Source organism: Geotrypetes seraphini, chromosome 5 (genome assembly GCF_902459505.1).
Source record: "Geotrypetes seraphini chromosome 5, aGeoSer1.1, whole genome shotgun sequence".
Taxonomy (NCBI): domain Eukaryota; kingdom Metazoa; phylum Chordata; class Amphibia; order Gymnophiona; family Dermophiidae; genus Geotrypetes; species Geotrypetes seraphini.
In genome coordinates, this window is record NC_047088.1 from 3,630,811 (window position 1) to 3,650,305 (window position 19,495).

The 19,495-nt window shown below is 43.8% G+C and overlaps 1 protein-coding gene across 9 annotated transcripts in view; it reads left to right on the forward strand.

Annotated features, from left to right (window-relative positions):
- The window catches only part of NLGN3 (neuroligin 3), a 149,858-nt gene that overhangs the window by 30,171 nt on the left and 100,192 nt on the right, over positions 1-19,495 (forward strand). For 7 of the 9 annotated variants that reach the window (XM_033946116.1, XM_033946114.1, XM_033946117.1 and 4 more), the window contains one exon: positions 6,492-7,209. The exons of the other annotated variants lie outside the window; for them this stretch is intronic. In XM_033946116.1, the coding sequence (XP_033802007.1) occupies positions 6,759-7,209 (451 nt within the window). In that variant the 5' untranslated portion in view covers positions 6,492-6,758. The remainder of the gene's footprint in view (positions 1-6,491; positions 7,210-19,495) is intronic. 9 annotated transcript variants of the gene reach the window in all.

Sequence of the window (19,495 nt, forward strand, 5' to 3'; positions counted from 1 at the left end):
GTTATAGAACTGCCCTTGAAAAGTGCAGTGGGAGAGAAGAAAAGGAAACCAAAACAGGAATAGACAGAGAGGTGTGTAGCCCATCTTTATCTCTGATTTCTGTCACCACCTCCACTCCCAAGCCGTTCTTTCTCACCATTTGGAGCATACTGGTGTTTTTTTGAGGATACAGATGAATAAATTGTAGGTGTGGGATGAATTGATTTTTGTTAGCAGTGTTACAATGAATGTATTTTAATATTTTAGGGATGTTTTTTGCATTTATTACATTTACATTCCTGCATCCTAAGTGTTAATGTGTGTGTTGGAAGGTTTGGGTTCATCAGTCCAGTATCCTGTTTCCAACAGTGGCCAACCCAGGTCCCAAGTAGCAAAAATAAGCAGTGGATTTCCCCAAGCCATCTCAATAATGGTCTATGGACTTCTCTTGTAGGAAATTATCCAAACCTTTTTTAAACCCCGCTAAGCTAACTGATTTCACCACATTTTCTGGCAACGAATTCCAGAGCTTAATTACATGTTATATGAAGAAATATTTTCTCCAGTTTGTTTAAATCTACTACTTAGTAGCTTCATCGCGTGTCTCCTAGTCCTAGTATTTTTGGAAAGAGTGAACAAGCAATTCACATCTACCCTTTCCACTCCACTCATTATATCATAGACCTTTAACATGTTGCCTCTGAGCCTTCTGATCTCTAAGCTGACGAGCCCTAGCTGCTTTAGCCTTTCCTCGTAGGGAAGTTGTCCCAAACCTTTTATCATTTTCATCACCCTTCTCTGTGCCTTTTCTAATTCCGCTATATCTTTTTTTTAGATACTGTGACCAAAATTGCACACAGTATTCGAGGTATGACCATACGATAGAGCGATACAAGAGCATTATAATATTTTCATCTTTGTTTATAAAATTATTCATGGATTATTTGACTCTCTGATACCCTTAACCTTAAACTCCTCAAACATTTTGAGTTGTAGAACTATTCATATACATAAGTTATCTTTTCGTTCGGTCAAAGGTTCTCGATCATCTGGCAAAATTGCTCGATCTTTTTCTTGCCTATTGACTGCACTATGGAATGACTTTCCTGTTCAAATACAATCATGTATTTCTTTTCTGTAAAATTTTTAAAACTACGATGTTACAACGTTTTTTTGAATGTAACTCCTAATGATCTATCTTAAAATCAACACATCTCTGTAAACATATTTTTATTGTAAACCAAGTTGAGCCCTATATCTGGTATATAAATCTAAGATTTAGATTAGATTAGATACCTTTCCTGATAATTCTTAACATTTTATTTGCTTTCTTAACTGTTGACACAGATTGAACTGAGGGTTTCAGCGTATCCTCAACAATGACACCTAGAGCCTTTTCCTGGGAAGTGGCTCTTAACACAGAACCCAGCATCACATAGTTATAGATTGGGTTTCTCTTTCCCACATGCATCACTTTGCACTTGCTCACATTAAAGATCATCTGCCATTTTGACGTCCAGTCTTCCAGTCTCACAAGGTCCTCTTACAATTTAACAACTTTGTGTCATCAGCAAATTTAATTATCTCACTAGTTGTTCCTACCTCTAGATCACTGATAAATATGTTAAAAAAGCAGCAGTCCCAGCACAGACTCCTGGGGAACCCCACTATTTACTCTTCTCCATTGAGAATATTTACCATTTAAGCCCATTCTCTGTTTTCTGTCTTTCAACCAGTTCTCAATCCATAATAGGACATTACCTCCTATCCCATGACTTTCTAATTTCCTCAGAAGTATTTCATGAGGTACTTTGTCAAATGCCTTTTGAAAATCCAAATACACAATATCAACCGGTTCACCTTTATCCACATGTTCATTCACTCCTTCAGAGAAATGCAGTAGATTGGTGAGGCAAGATTTCCCTTGACTAAAACCATGTTGGCTTTCTCTCATTAATCCATGCTTTCGTATATGTTCTGTCATTTTGTTCTTTATAATAGTCTCTACCATTTTGGCCGGTACCGATGTCAGACTCGCCTGTCATTAATTTCCTGAATCACCTCTGGAACCCTTTTAAAAAATCGTTGACACATTGACCAACCTCCAATCTTCTGATACTAAGCTGTTTTTTAAGGAAAAATTACAAATTATTAACAATAGCTTTGCAAGTTCATTGTTAAATTCTATCAGCACTCTGAGATGTATACCGCTCTAAGGTGTCCATTTGGGTAGAAAATTACAACGACTCATCAATCATCACTCCCAAGTATCAAAATGATTTCACAACTGGGAAGGCTTGTTCAAAAATATCGTTTCGAAATCTATCAGCCCCCGTACAAGCTGTTCTTCGACGTTCATCTTCACACAGGCTTCAGGACCCCTGAAAAAGGTGTGTACCGAAACAAGGACTGTGTTGGGTCCCGTGGTTTAATTTTAAGGTGTTGTTTTTAATCGCAATTATTTTAATAAACTTTGCCTGTATCATTGTACATATTACTGCAGTTCTCCTTGCTTTGTTTTGTCCAAAAAGATCTACAGATTGACAAGGAACAAAATTCTCAGTACGTATCCAACATACCACAATCTTTTCAACACTTAACAACATATATGAACATAAGAATAGCCTTACTGGGTCAGACCAATGGTCCATTAAGCCCAGTAGCCCGGTCTCACAGTGGCCAATCCAGGTCCCTAGTACCTGACCAAAACCCAAGGCGTAGCAACATTCCATACTACCGATCCAGGGCAAGCAGTGGTTTCCACCATGTCGTTCTCAATAACAGACTATGGACTTTTCTTCCAGAAAATTGTCCAAACCTTTCTTAAAAACAGCTACGTTATCCTCTCTTACCACAACCTCTGGCAAATATGTTCCAGAGCTTAACTATTCTCTGAATGAAAAAAAATTTCCTCCTAATGGTTTTAAAATAATTTCCTTGCAGTTTTATCGAGTGTCCCCTAGTCTTTGTAATTTTTGATGGAGTAAAAAAATCTATCCACGTATCCGTTCTACTCCATTCAGGATTTTGTAGACTTCAATCATATCTCCCCTCAGCCGTCTCTTTTTCAAGCTGAAGAGCACTTAACCAACCTTTCACTACCATAAAGCAGTTTTGCAAAGCAGACAGATCCATAAATGCCCTTTGCATCCGAGCAATCCATAACAAATTGTCAGCCTACATTATGGACAGATTCCAAACACCGAAACTAGGCCAAATATGTTAAACAAAATGGGGAACAAAGATGCCTATCTTGTAGAGTTACATTTTCACACTGTGTTTTTCTTCTTATAGATGACTTCGTGTCATGAGTTTGACTTGTTCTTCTGTAATGGTATTCTAATTAAAATAATAATCATTTTTTTAAAGTTTCATTTAGTCAGGCTGAGCTGGTTATTCCCGGACATTCAGTGGCCCTTCACTGGTCAGTGGTGCTGAGTATCTCCTCTGATCACCTAACTAAGCAGTTAGGCTAGGGGTGGTCCAGGGGCAGAGCCAAGGATTCAGTTTGCTAAGTGGTTAAGTGCTGTGAATTATCAGCTGCATGCGAATGGTTTCCATGTTACTTCACTGTCCTGAATATTCTCGACTGAAGTAAACTCAGTCCGTGGCTACGAGTGGCTTACAAGCCACAGGTTGACTGTTGTGCTCCATTTCTACTCTACAATTGGAATATGATATGCAAATATTTCATCAAGTAATAAGGATCTACTTTGCACCCTGTCTATACAGTTTGTCCAGAATTTTCCAACTCATTCTGGAGTAATCTCTGGCCTTTGAATGTGAAATGTACTTCATTTCATCAGAATTTACCAGTAGTTTTTTTTAAAATGTGTTTGTTTGGATTGACCCTTAAATTGTTTAATATCAATACTTGTTTAAGATACTTTTTCTTGGATTATTTTTTGTTTGAATGATTTTAGTCTTAGGTGTTTTTTGTGCCATTCCTCTTTTATTTTGGTCTGAATGATGTTTGTTTTCTCATGATTCTTGCCTATGTTCTCTAGTTCATTTGTATGGATAGGCAGGATGGAAATGTACCGTTCAGTATTTTGTTATTGGTGGTGACTTTTTTGAACATTGACAGCCATGGGTAGAATTAGGCCCCGATATTGATTGTAGGCCGTGTCTGGGCATCAGCATTGAATATCTGGCCAAGAGTTTGCTACCAGGATTTATGGGGGTCCCGGTCAAGATTCAATTAGGGCTTGCAAACTACACTTTACATTTCGAAAAGAAATCAAAACCCTGCTATTCAAAAAATTTATCCAGATACCTTAACCCTCCCCCTCTTCCCTCTCCTCCCTGGTAAATTCCCCTCCCAAAGCCTACACTTTGGTAATCTCTTCCTCATCAAAATATCAACCAAGCAAACAGATCCCTAAAATGTAATGCTCCCTCGAAATGTCCAGCATTCTTAATTGTAATCTTATTTGTAATATTACCTAGAAATGTCCAGTCATCTTACTATCTAATTTGCAAGTTCTCCTGGAAATATCCAGCTATCTTACCTCTTTTGTAACCAAAAAAACAATTGTAACGTTACTGGAAATGTCCAGTTAGCTCTTTTGTAATCTGCCTTGAACTGCAAGGTATAGGCGGAATAGAAGTCACTAATGTAATGTAATGTAACTTTACGGGGTCTAGGCTGAATACCAGATCTTACTGTAAAAGGTATACAAGAGTTTTAATGGAATAGAATGTAAAAACTTCCTGGTACGAGCCTGTAGCATTACAAGTTCTCCCCTCGCCCTTCTGGACTCCTCTTCCACATACAATAGAAGCCCCCCTTTCTTGTCCCAGGCCTAACCAGTGGGTAAATAGGGCCTTCTGCTACTACTGCTTATCATTTCTATAGCGCTGCCAGACGTATACCGCACGTATATTAAACATGTACGAGGCAATCGTTACTCAGTAGAGCTTAATCTAATCAAAACAAACAGGGGTTAGGGAATTTCTCACAGACATGATCAAACAGACATGGGTACTTACAAGTGACGGGGAGTTAGGAGGTAAAAGCAGCCTTAAAAAAAGTGGGCTTTTGGGGGCAGCTTCTATTGTGTAGGGAGGTTGCTTAAGGAAGGGGGGCTCCATTGCTGCTGGGGGAGGGGAGAACTTGTCGTGCTACAGCCAGTACCCAGAAGATGAGTGGATGTTGGCACCCGTCCCACATGTCCAAGCAGGCATAGTTAAGATTGCTTTCTGTTTGATCTTGTGTGACCACCAATGGCTGGCTCCCCTCTGTAATGCCCCTCTCCTGCCCTATTTCCAGGCGGTTAATTAGTGCCAGTATTCAGTGGCACTGTCCGTTTCAGTGCTGCTGCATGTTGGTAGATGACTGACGGAGCACGATTCTCCCAGCAGAGAACAATGGGTTTTTGAAACTAGTTAGTAATATGGTAAAGGGTAAAGAATGAGAAGTGGTAACCTGGATTATTTCTGGCCGTTTCTGTAGGGTAGAAATTATATTGGTATCACTCTGGAGTAAGGGAGTGATACTGGACTTGATGGGCCTTTGGTCTGTCCCAGTATGGCGATGCTTATGTACTTGTGTAACGAAGCTGGGGCTCTTCTGTTCCTGACTTAGCCCTGAAGGGCATCTCTCGTAGGTATTGCCTACTCTCCTGCTTTGCCATAGGATTCTCAGAACTGTGCAGTATCATAAAGCTGCACATTGTGTCTCACTTTGTCCAATATGTTTGTAAAGTCACAGGAGATTTGCTTCATTTTCTGTTCAACATTGTCCTATCTTCCCAAACGTGGACCCTCCCCTCCCCTTCCATTTACTTTCTTCTCATTTTATCTTTCCCTCTCACCTCTTCTCCCTTTGATGGGTCTTCTTTCTCCCTAGCACAACAGAGGAGTCGTGAGGATAAGATGTCAATAATTCAGCCACGGGTGTAAAATTCAAGATACAGTTTATTGATTGTAGCACTGCGAAGACTCAAAGACGACACTGACAGTGTTTCGGCATGTATGCCTTTGTCAAGAGTCTCAAAGGCTCATTACTCTATTCCACACAGGTCAATGTAAAGAGCGAACAAAGCAGTAAATGGTGTCCAACTTTGCTTTGGACACTAGTTACTGCTCTGTTCGCTCCTTACATTGATAGAGTAGATAGAGTAATGAGCCTTTAAGACTCTTGACAAAATCATAGAATTATTGACATTTTATCCTCACGACTCCTCTCATGTGTTGTGCTCTTCTTGTGTGTGAGGCCACCTTGGGCTTTTTTCTTCACTGTCTTCTTTCTCCCCTATAGGGATTCCCCTCCCTTTTGTCTAGCCTCCCATCACTCACAGGTTCTCTATCTTCTCCTCATGTTGAGGTTCTTGCTGTTATAGTCTTTTTCTGCTCACAGACCCTCCCTTCTCCCTCCAATCTCTGACCCTCACAGGCCAACTTCCTTCCATCCTTCTTTGCTTATCTTGGCGCCTCTTTGAACTCTCCCTCCAGTGTATGATATTTCTCTATGGTGAGATTTAATATTTTGCTTTCTTTTCTTCTCACAGCATTTTCTATCCAGTCAGCACTAGGCGTGGAGACAGCACACAACAGTGGACGTAAGGAGAAGCTGACATAAATGGATCACCTTTAACTAGCTGGAATATATTTATCAGTTTTCACCACATGGAAAATACACTGATTTTTGTCCTCTTTGCCCTTGTTCCATCTTGCCTCTACTCTTTAAATGCAGAAAGCTGAGGGACTTTCAGAACACCTCGCACCTCTGAATCTGTCCTACCTCTCTTCTGGAGCTGGAAGCTATCATTACAAACATGCATCTTCCATCTCTTCCCTTCCTCTGGGTGACTGAATTGCTCTATGGCTGGAACCTGTCCCTTGTACTTTGGCTTTGGACTGCTGCTTTGCAAGTAGATTGTCAAGCCTACTCTCAGACTGTGAATACACACTATGGAAAGATCCGGGGCACACGAGTGCCACTGCCCAGCGAGTTCCTGGGTCCTGTGGATCAGTATCTGGGAGTACCATATGCAGCACCTCCTGTTGGAGAGAAGAGATTCTTGCCTCCAGAGCCTCCCCCCTCATGGTCTGGGATCAGGAATGCCACTCACTTCTCCCCAGTTTGTCCCCAGAACATTCACAACGCTGTGCCCGAAATCATGACACCCATCTGGTTCACCTCAAATCTGGATATAGTCACCACTTACATTCAGGACCAGAGTGAGGATTGCTTGTATCTGAATGTATATGTGCCAACCGAGGATGGTGAGTCCCCAGAGGGTTCTTGAGCTTTTTTGCTGATGGGTTTTGTTCTCCTTTTGACTTTTTCGTTTCTCTGTTCGGAGCATGATGTCATTGGTTTCTGCTGCATGTTGGCTTTTTGTGACCCTTCCCACCTCATTCTATGCCACTTGCTCTCTTGCTCATGCTCTATTCTGCTTCCTCTGATCCCCATCACCCATCTGTCCTTTTGGTAGATGTGAACCCTCCAAAGCCATGTGACCAGAGCTTCTGCTGCTGGGCTCTCACTAGTCCTGGTCTGTGTGCTAGAAGGTGAGGTGGGCTATGAGAGTCCCTGCTAGGGAGTGGAAGGCCATTCTCCCAAGTGCATCTCACATCGGCAAAGCTTCAGAGCCTATTTAGCTTCAACTTGGGGAACCAACTACTTATTGTCTGTTGATTACTTCTCAAAATTAACTGAAATGTAAAATACAAAACTTGTGGAAGAGGGGTGAGGTTTTGGGAAGGGCTGGTGATGTCAGGATACAGTCACACTTGATTTATTTGCAAGAAATAAAAGGCCCCCTCTCCCTCTGAAGTAGTTGGTGTGTTCGTAGAGGGTTTGTGTATGCACTCATTGTAAAAGTACTAATGGGGTTCGGCTCCTTATCTAGGGTTACCAGATTTATTTGTGCAAAAATGAGGACATGTGGCTCTGCCCCACACAAACTTCATCTCTACTTTCCCGAGTCCGGCCCACATCTGAAGGGTCTCCAAGCAACGAATGGATGCATGTGACATCATCGTGTTGCATCCGCACATGCTCGGTGGCTCCCCAAACTCAGGGCCTTCCAAAACTGCCGAGTTTTGGGAAATTAGTCTCTAAAAAGAGGAGATGGTAACCCTCACCTTCTCAGGTTATAAGAACACAAAAATAGCCTTTCTGTGTCCATCAAGCCCAGTAGCCCATTCTCATAGTAGATGATCCAGGTCTCTAGGACCTGGCTAAAACCCAAGGAGTAGCAACATTCCATACAGAATCTCAAAGAATAGCAAGATTCCGGAACCCCAAAGAGTAGCAACATTCCATGCAGAATCCCCAAAGAGTAGCAACATTCCATGCTACTGATCCAGGGCAAGCAGTGGCTTCCTCCATGTCTTTCTCAATAACAGACTATGGACTTTTCCTCCAGGAACTTGTTCAAACTTTTTGTAAAACCAGCTATGCTATCCGCTCTTACCACAATTTCTGGCAATGTGTTCCAAAGCTTTAACTATTCTCTGAGTGAAAAAAAAATTCCTCCAATTGGTTTAAAAGTATTTCCCTATAACTTCATCGAGTGTCTCCTAGTCTATTTAATTTTTGACGGAGTGAAAAATCAATCCACTTGTACCCCGTTCTACTCCCTCAGCCATCTCTTTTCCAAGCTGAAGAGTCCTAACCTTTTTAGTCTTTCCTCATATGAGATGAGCTCTATCCCCTTTATCATCTTGGTCGCTCTTCTTTGAACCTTTTCTAGTGCCGCTATATCTTTCTTGAGATAAGGAGACAAAAATTGAACATAATATTCCAGATGAGGTCGCACCATGGAGCGATACAGGGGCATTATAGCATTCTTAGTCTTGTTAACCATCCCTTTTTAAATAATTCCTAGCATCCTAATTGCTTTTTGGCTGCCGCCACACATTGGGCGGAAGATTTCATCGTATTGTCTACGATGATACCCAGATCCTTTTCTTGGGCGCTAATTCCCAAGGTGGACCCTAGCATTCGGTAACTGTGATTCGGGTTATTCTTCCCAATGTGCATCACTTTGCATTTGTCCACATTAAATTTCATCTGCCACTTGGACGGTCTGCCTTCAATTTGGACAGTCTGCCTTCAATCCACATGCGTTTTAACAACTTTGAACAGTTTAGGGTCATCTACAAGTTTAATCACCTTACTTGTCATTCCTATTTCCAGATCATTTATAAGTCAAATAGCACCAGTCCCAGTATAGACCCCTGTGGCACTCCTTGGGAAACTCGATATCTCTGCCTAATGTCCTTTTCAGGAGACTGACTGTTGTACTTATGTAAGTGGCCAGTGAACAATTAAAACCTGGGCTTAGGGGGAATGTATATTAAGCTATCTAACGATGCGTGTATCTCTGTGTGAATGGATGAGGCAGGCAATCTTGGAAGAGGTCAGCTTGTTGGTAAGAGAGGAGGTAGAAGGGAACTGGAGGAGGAACAGGAGGGATGGAATGGGCAAGAAAGTGCAGAGAGAGGGAGGAGAGCACTTATCACTTCATGCAATTTCTGGCCTACCAGACAGTGCCAACGAGAGTAAAGCTGAAATGATTTTCATGTGGGGAAGGTCTGCAGAGCAGAGGGGAATGAAAGAGGGTTTAGGGTTGGCAGTACAGAGAGATGTGGGAAAGGGTTTAGGGCAGGGGCGTCCAACCTCGGCCTTCGCCAGGTCAGGTTTTCAGGATTTCCCAAATGAATATGCATGAGATCTATTTGCATACAGTGGAAGCCAGTGAGTGCAAATAGATCTCATTCAAATTCATTGGGGAAATCCTGAAAACTTGACTAGATTGTGGCCCTCGAGGACCAATGTTGGACAACCTGGTTTATGGCAAGGCTAATAATAATAATAACTTTATTCTTATATACCGCCACAATCTTGCGACTTCTAGGCGGTTTACAATGAAGAGAAACTGTACAGACAGCGAATTACAGAGTATAGCATTGAACATCTAGTGATAGTAACAGGAGAGTTACAGGGTCTGTGTATTACACGGTTTCACAATGAGTAGCATTATACATTATACAGTGTCTGCTACTCAAATAGCAGACACAAATCAAGAAGAATTGACCCCAGGAGTCCACAGAGAAAGAAATCCAAAGCAAACCAAAAGTACACTGTGGAATGGCGATGATCCTGAGATGGACTTTAATGAAGGAATCAGAGTTCCAAATATACAGTGATAATCCCAGTTCCAAATGTACAATAAAATTATCCACATATAAAATACTCTACATGAAAAATGAAAATCCATATACAAAACATGAGGACCTAGTCCGCTAGTGGCGCTGGACCCAACATGGTCCGCATTTCGACAAGATGTCTTCTTCAGAGGTCCCTAAGCCTTGATTTTTAGCAGCGCTTGTCTCTCCACATATCAGCAATCTCTACGTATCCACCAATATAGGACCATTAGGGACCCCTGAAGAAGACATCTTGTCTTGACTCCTCACTGGCAGTTGCAGTAATTCACACAAGTTGTCTGCCACTGAGCCTGGAGCCTGATTTCTGCTGTATCCTGCCCTCTTGTGATGTAACTTCCTTCTTCTGCAAGTGTGGGGTGCAGCAGAGAAAAGGATCCAGGCTCAGTGGAAGACAGCCTGTGCAAATCATTGCCACTACGGGTGACCTGGATAGAAAATCTTTTTAAGATAGGCCAAGGGAAAATCAAATATAGGGGTGGTGGAGACAAATGGAAAGCGATGGAAGGGAAGGAGAAAGAGAGATACTGGACAGCGGGAGGGAGAGAAGAGAGATGGAGATAGGTATGTGGTAGCTTCTGAACCTCCATTCAAAATGTTTCAGTAGATCTGGATTAGGGTGTGGAGGGCAAGGTGATGAGAGATGGTTTAGGGAAGCAGTATAGTGGGAGGTGGGAAAGGGTTTAGGGTGTGGAGGGCAGAGAGGTTCAGAAAGGGTTTTGGATATATAGGATAGAGGACGGGGAAGAAGGGAGGACAGAGGAAATGGGGAAAAGGTTTAGATGCACAACAGAACAGTATGCAAAGTCCAATTTAACCTTTGTCTATGTATTTCTTTTTTATCCCCCCTTCTACAAAACTGTGGAGCGTTTTTTAGTGCCAGCCATGGTGGTAGCAGCTCTGATGCTCAGAATTCTATGTGGTTAAAATCCACACTACAGGGGGGCACGTGATGCTGGGAGGGTGAACGGACGTGCCTCGGTGTAGCTCCGTGCCGTGCCGACATATCCTGCAATTTCACCAGCTTTTCACCGAACGGCGCAACAACTAACCTTGCGACCCTGAACGGCCTCGCTGTGTTGCTTCTGCTCCGAAAAGTCTCTTTGGGCTAGGCAGGGTTGATGGCAGCGAAATCGGCCAGAACTGTGAGAGATAAGCAGAGGGGACAGGACGGCAAGATGGCGGAACACCACGAGGTGCCGGTCTTCACCCTGGAAGCAGCTGCGGTTCAGGAGCTCACGCGATCGCTGACCCTAGTCATGGAGGACAAGCTTGCTACCATACATACCTTCATGGAAGGTATCAAAGAAAGTTTAGATTCGCAAGCCGGCCGGCTCCAGCGCGTCGAGGACAGGATAGCCCAGCAGGAGGACGTAACGGCCAATATTGAAGAGCGCCTTCGCACGCTGGAATCAGTGAATGCAGCCCGGGGGAACGTCTTGAAGATCTGGAAAACAGAGGACGTCGCAAGAATTTGAGGTTTGTGGGGATCCCCACTTCCATCAGGGATGTCGATCTGCGCACATGGCTGGAGGAGTGGCTGCCCAAGGCTCTTGCTATGCCTGACCAGCTGGCGCCATTTTCTATAGAGAGGGCTCCCGCCGCGATGAAGATTCCCGGCCTCGGCCAGTCATCGCACGTTTTCTCAATTATGCTCTGAAGGAGCGTGTGCTGGCCCAATACCGCAAGGGACGGGATCTTAACCTGCATCTGGAGGGTCGTAAGGTGCTCATCTTCCAGGATTTCTCGCCTCAAGTCTCCTCGAAGCGACGAGCCATGGCGCCCCACTGCAGTGAGTTGGTTAAACGTAATATCCGCTTTTCATTGCTGTACCCTGCACGGGCAAGAGTGACCTATAATAACTCTACAGCTTTCTATAATACACCTGAAGAGCTGGAGGGGTTTATTAAATCTTTACCGGCTCCATTACAGGGGGCTCTGCACCCTTCCTGAATCGGCCCGGCACAAGTCCTCTCGAGAGCCACTATGTAGCCTTCCTGGTTTTTGTGTTCCCTGTCTCTGTTGGCAGCGGGAAGGTGGCGGTGCAAGCCATGATTGCCAATTGCCCCTCGTTGTGTTGGATGCGGGGGCAGCTGGATGGATGCCTTAGGGGACTGAGGCGGCTGAATCTTTCCTGATGGCAGTTGCCCACCTAACTTTAGAACTCTATGTCTGCTTTCCTCCAGCAACAGCTACCCCATTTAGTCACAGTGGCAGTGGTGGCCTGTGGGACAGTGATCTTGAGCCGCAGCCCTTGACTCTTCTACTTCTACAGGGCCTCTGGTGGTTGCTTTTAGCCCTGTATGCTGGCCATATCTGACGAGGGACATTGAAAGTACTCTTCTCCAGTGTTCAGCATGTTTCTTTGTTTCTCCACGAGTTTTGTTCGCCAGGGGCTGGATTGTGCGGTGTACTGCACTTTTCTGGTTCCACATGTTACTTGTTAAATGGAAATTCTGTTATGTTTTATACAGTTCGATATTCTCTCTCAGAATTTGTCTTACTGGACTTTGGGACTCTATTCATGCTGCAGATGTCACCATCGGCTATGTTTGCCTTGCACCTTATCTTTATGGGGGCCCTGGTCTTGCCACACTCTAGCGGCTCTGGGGTCGGTGCACTGTCCGATTTGGTGCGGCCTGGGGCTACAGGGTTGGGGATTCTAAGGGTTGGGGTTTAGCAGGGGATTTCCCATGCTCTGTTTGGGTCTGGAATATGTGGGGGAGGGGAGGGAGGGGACGGGAGTGAATTGTATGATTAGCTTGTGTGTGGTGGTATGCTTGAGGTTGTCTGACTGTTTTCTCTGCCGGTTTGATGGGGCTTGTGGGGGTATTTTACTGTTGGCATTTTCAATTCTGATGATGTGTATGTTTTCCGGGGAGGGACATAGCTGGGATGTCCCACTCTGGTCTACTTGTTCGCTCCATATCTGTCTTTTCTTACTCTGTGTTCTTCCTTTGCTATGCCCTTATTGAAAGTGAAATCCCTAAATGTGGATGGGATCCATTCCCCTATTAAACGTACAAAACTGTTAGCCTATCTTAAGAGAGAACACACTGACATTGCCTACTTACAGGAGACCCATCTGACGCCTATTGAACTTGGTAAGCTTCGCCGGGATTGGGTGGGGCAGGTGTGCCATGCTTCTTATACAGCTAGGAAATGCGGGGTGGCTATCCTTATCCACAAAAACATACCCTTTCATATTCATAGCCAGATTGCTGACCCCCATGGCCGGTACATTATCCTGGTTGGGGAACTATGGGGCAAACCTTTAGTATTATGTAATATCTATGCTCCAAACCTCTATAACCCTGCATTTTTTGTGTCCTTGGTGGGCCACCTGGCTCCGCATCTGCCTCAACCGCTCATTTTGGGTGGTGATTTCAACTTTGTAGCTCACCCCCAATGGGATCACAAACCCGCTAAACCGGTTCCGAAGGGACATTTCACCAAAGGTGTGCACTTCCTCATGAAGGAACTGGGTCTGCTGGACTCATGGCGTACCTTGCATCCGGATGAATACGATTTTTCATTTTACTCCCACCCCACTCGACTTATTCGCGCATTGACTATATCCTTATCTCTGCTTCGTTCTTCCCTCACCTGATGGATGCCAGCATTTCTGTGCCGCTGATTTCTGATCATGCTCTTTTAGGCCTCTCCTTACAGTTTGGCTCTCCGGCAGTGGGTCGTGTTTGGCGAATGTCTCCCCACCTCTTTAATGACGCTTCGTTCCGTGAGTTTTTCCAGAAGAAGTGGGATGAATTTGTTCACACCAACTCTGTGGAAGATGCGGGCGGTCATGCGGGGACACATTCTGGCTTACTCTGCCTCCTTGAAAAAACGACGTGATAGCGAACTTCTTTCTCTGTCCAGAGACCTTGCTGCTTATAGGAATCTTCATATTTCTCGACTTGATGATAACACCAGACAGATCATGAGTACTCTTAAATCTAAAATTAATCTTCTTTTAGATCAACGAGCTAGCCGTAACATTTATTGCTATAAATATAAATTACATCGGTGGGAATTTCACATTAGCATGTTCGCTAACGATATGCTCTTATATGTTAACCATGCTGACCGGACTATGCCAGCCTTAATGTCAATTATCCGATCTTATGGTGTTTTTTCCGGTCTCAAAATTAACTTCGAGAAAACAGAGGCTCTTTTGTTAGGAAACTCAGCTGTGGAACCGTGGTGTCAGGGATTGGGAGTGGGTATAGCACTTGGGAAACTGAAATATTTAGGCATTATGCTTTATAGAGACCACCGTAAGTTGTATGATGCCAACGTCACCGCTACTATTGGACGGATTAAAGCTCTTTGTCTCAAGTGGCACTCGCTCCCCCTTTCCCTGCTGGGTCGTGTGGCCTTGGTAAAAATGGTGTTATTTCCGAAACTGCTGTACCCCTTACAAACCATTCCCGTCTGGATTTCTCGTACGGACGAACGTTCTTACCAATCTATTATCCGCTCTTTTGTCTGGAGGGAGAAAGTGGCCCGCATCAATGCTCTTAAATTGTCTCAGAGTAGAGACAGAGGGGGTTTAGGCCTACCTGCTCTTCGTGTTTACAATGTGGCGGCGCTTCTCCGCTGGATCCATGAACAATTGGTATCTTCGCGTTGATATTCCCCTGCAGCCTTGCTGGAGGATTGTTGCGCACCCTGGTCTTTTTCGTCGTTCGTTCATGGGGTGGGAGGCGGGGGTGGGGGGCTTTGTACTTCTTTTCTTCCATTTCTTCTCCCTTTTCGCAAAGCCTGGAGATGGTGGCGTGTGCACCAGGGCAAGTTGCCTATTGTTTCTCCCTTCCTTTCTCTTCTCCATACTCCTGTTTTTGCGCCCGGGGTGGGGGGCTTGGCGGGTTTGAGAGGACGCTCAGAACGCGATACGACCCTGGGTGATGTGCTGGCGTTGGGGGGAGGAGAGTTCCCTTCTTTCGCTCAAATGCAAACATCATGGTCTTTACCTACTGCCCACTTTTACACCTATCTCCAAATTCATCACTACTATCATACTTTAGTGCGCACTCATGGGGACAGCTGGGGTTATGGCACTTTGGACACGATTTTCCTCTCCACCCCCACAGAGACCAATAAAATATCCACTTGGTATGGCGAGGGGAGGGACAAACTTGGGGAGAGTTGTCTACATACTTTGGTAAGAGAGTGGGCTGCCGAACTTGAGATGGAGGTATCCATCCATGATATCAGACTCCTTTTTCACACGTTATACCTCCATGTGAAAGCGGCGACCTTGCAAGAGACACAGTACAAAATTTTGCATCGTTTTTACCTTACCCGAGCCCGGGGACATGTCATGGGGTTATGGCCTGATGATAAGTGCCTTAAATGTAAAACCCATAGGGGTAATTTCCTGCACTCCTTCTTTGTCTGTTCAAAGCTGGCTTTCTGGACCATAGTCAGGCAGTGTTTGGCTGTTTTACTGCAGTGCACGTTACCATGGAATGCACCTGCTCTGCTGTTGGGGGATGTCTGTGACCTCCAAAACCAAGGCTTGGATTTCCCTTCCCAGAAATTTGTTTTACATGCAATTCTTGTGGGGAAAAATCTTCTTTTGAGCTATTGGACTTCTGAGGAGGCTCCGTCTTACAACCTGTGGGTGACCATGATGCGACAGCAAGCCCGCTTTGAGTTGGACACTTATGAGTCCCGAACACAGGACCACTGGAAGTCTTACTGCTCCCTATGGCAGCAGTTTTTGGATATGGATGCCTCGTTGATATAGACTGTTCTTTCGGGTAGATTGTGTGGATTTCTGGATCCTTTTTCCACTTATGTTGCCACTATAACGATGCCGGCAGAGAGAGCGTGATAGGGGTTTGTGGTTGTGAATGTGTGAATGGCTGGGTGCGTCTGTAGAGTATGGCTGCATTTCTGTTTGGTTTGGTTTGCTGCGTATGGCTGTGGTATGCTTGTCCTGAATCGTTTGGGGATTTGGGTTGTTTGTTCTCCATATTCAAAATGGACGGAGGGTGCTGGTCTGCGAGCCTGGCATGCCTATTTTCCAATGCCCACGATGTGGTACTATGTTGTCTTTTGAATGCTTTGTGAGTTCATTCCTATTGCTTGTACCACTCTGCTACTGTTTATTTGCCGCTTTGTTTATATTGATGCCATGTCACGGGCTCTTGCTGTCCAGGTATCCTGTGTCTCAATAAACATGATATTTTAAAAAAAAAACAAATCCACACTACAGTTTTGTAAACGAGGGAGGGGTTAGTTTGTGATTACATATTCCATACTAGGCGAAGGTGTTTTCTGTGTGTTCGAAAGACATGGTTTTCTGTTAGGATTGACTGCAGGATTGATCTGTACTGGTCTGGCTTGTTTAGTTTTACTCCAACTAAAAGGTGTATTGATGTTGTATGTAAGATGCTGCATTTTCCTAGGTACTTATGTATGACATGTGGCTTGTTACTAAAAATAATGTTTTTCGTACAGATGGGGGGGGGGGGTCAAAAAATGATGGGCCCCGGTTGTCACATATGCTAGGTACGCCACTGGTGATATGCACGAATGTCAAATTGAGTGGGATGAAGGTAGGAGAATTTGTTGGTGTAGGTGGTGAGTTGAGGTGCAGACCAGGGTTTCAAGTAGTTTGGTTAACAGAGGAATGCCAACAATTGGTCTGAAGTTTGATGGAGTGAATAGGTGTACTTGGGTTTTGGGAATCGGTGTGAGTGCAATTCATCCCTTACTTCCTGGTAGTACACCAGCTGCTAATAGGTTGTTGAGTAGAGAGGTTAAACATGGTGTTTTAGGCCTTGGGATGTATGCGACAAGATATGAAGGACATTTGTCCAGTATACAACTTTTGTTGGATAATCTTTTCAGTGGAGAGTGTATGTCATCTGGAGTAAGAGGGTCAAAATAATAATAATAATAACTTTATTCTTCTATACCGCCATAGTCGTGAGACTTCTAGACGGTTCACATCGAAGAGAGCTGGACAATCAGCGAGTTACAATGTGTTGAAGTCCGGAATACAGTATATAGAAACTTACAAAAAGCATATAGAATCTTACAGAAGGTCCGGGATACAGCGTATAGAATCTTACAAGAGCTTATAGAGTCTTACAAAAAGGCAGAGAGATACCAGTGGTGGAGTGCATTAGTTGGAATAGTTTTTTGATATGGAAGGTTTTGTTTTCAGTTTCCGAGGCATAGTGTATTCTTTGCTTTGGTTTTGGGTTTGTTTGGTTTTTGTTGAACATGTTTATTAGAGAAAAATAAGCAAATACAAAGATGCAAAAACATTCCAAATTCAGGAAACAATAGTAGGTACACTAATAAACAATAGTTTTTGATATTATTCCCCACTCAACCCCCCTCCCTCACCCCAGTAAAGAGAAAAAACAGGGCAAGCCAGCAAAACAGCCAGAGAGTAACCAAATGGTAAAAAAATTATAAATTTAATAATCTACTGCGAGCAGTAGGAGTCAAAGAAGTCCCAAAAGGTTCCCACATAGACTGAAACCTTCAGCCCTCAGATGAGTCCCAATTGGATATTCTATGTCGTTCCATCTGTAGATACTGAAACAAGAAGGCCCTCCATTGCACCAAAGTTGGAGTCTCTGGGTAAAGCCGCTGCAGCAGAATAGCCTTAACTCCAAGGAGAGAGGCCAATTTGAAGAAACTTTCAGGCCCTTAGGTACCGGGGCAACTATGGGACTGAGCAAAAAGGATTAAGGCATTTCGCAAACAATGGGCACGTCAAAGTTGGGATATATGTAATAAAATCCTCTTCCAAAAACAATGAATTGCCGGACAGCGGTAGAGCATATGGCCCAAAGTTGCTCCAGAGCCACCACACTGTGGACAAACAGAATCCGTTCGCATAGTCATGAGCAAGGCCCTGCTCGGCGAAATATGACAGCACATCACCAGTTTATAAGCGATTTCCCAAAGAGACATAGGGAGATAAAGCTGAGACATCCATTGAAGATAATGCTGAATCCACTCGATAGAAAAGGATACCCCTAAGTCTGTCGACCAGTGCAATCTTAATTTAGAATAATCATAACGCGGCAAGAGCTCCAGTAGACTTTGACGATGAAATCTCATTTTGCGCAGTGAGACAAAGAGCCTCACAAGATAGTTCATAACACTCTGAAGTCAAAGAAGATGCTGGCAAAGTGAGAATATAATTCTGCAATTGCCAATAAGCATAAAGATCCCGAGTAGATAACAAAAATTCTGTCTATAATGAAGCAAACAAACACAACTCCCCTTAATCCGTAAGCACCTGATGAAGATAACAGAGACCCCTAGATCGCCAAGAGGAAAAGGTTGAAGAAGTCCGTCCCAGTTCAAAATCAGGATTACCCTTAATCGGTAACAAAGGAGAGCAATCTGAGTGAACCTGTAAAAAAGAGCATAAATGCCGCCAAGCCACCCAAGCTGCAGAATAGATCGGATAAGCATGAAAAAGAGAGCGAAAATGTTTCTGAGAACAGTGCAGTAATGTGCTAAAATGAAATTGTTGCAAAAGAACTGTCTCCACTGAAGTATATGAAAATGTAGAAAACTTGCGAAACCAATCGTTTAGATAACAAAATTGACAAGATAGATCAAAGAGTTGAATATTAAGTAGACCTAGGCCACCTTTATCTCTGGGAGTAGCTAAGACTTGATAAGCCAACCACGGTCTCCTTCCATTCCAAATATATTTGTTTAAAGCTCGGATTATACATGAATGAGATCACGGTGAGAGCACAACCAGCAGTATTTGGAAAAGATAAAGCAAGTATGGTAAAAGCAACATGTTATAAAGAGCAATCTGGCCAGAGAGGAAGAGCGGGAAAGAACGCCAGATATCCAGCTTCTGTTCCATAAAACGAAGACGAGAATCAACATTTAACGAATAAAGATGAGAAAGATCAGAAGGCACCAAAATACCTAAGTATTTAATGTGATCTGTCACCCAGGTCAAAGGAAATGGACCTCTCCAGGACTCAACCAGATGAGAGAAAAACCCATATTCAGCTCTCAGCCCCAAAAGAGAATATAAGAATAGCCTTACTGGGTCAAACCAATGGTCTATCAAGCCCAGTAGCCCGTTCTCACAGTGGCCAATCCAGGTCACTAGTACCTGGCCAAATCACAAGAAGTAGCAATATTCCATGCTACCGATCCAGGGCAAGCAGTGGCTTCCCCCATGTCTTCCTCAATAACAGACTATGGCCTTTTCCTCCAGGAACTTGACCAAACCTTTCTTAAAACTAGCTACGCTATTCACTCTTACCACAACCTCTGGCAATGCGTTCCAGAGTTTAACTATTCTCTGAGTGGAGAAAAATTACTCTTA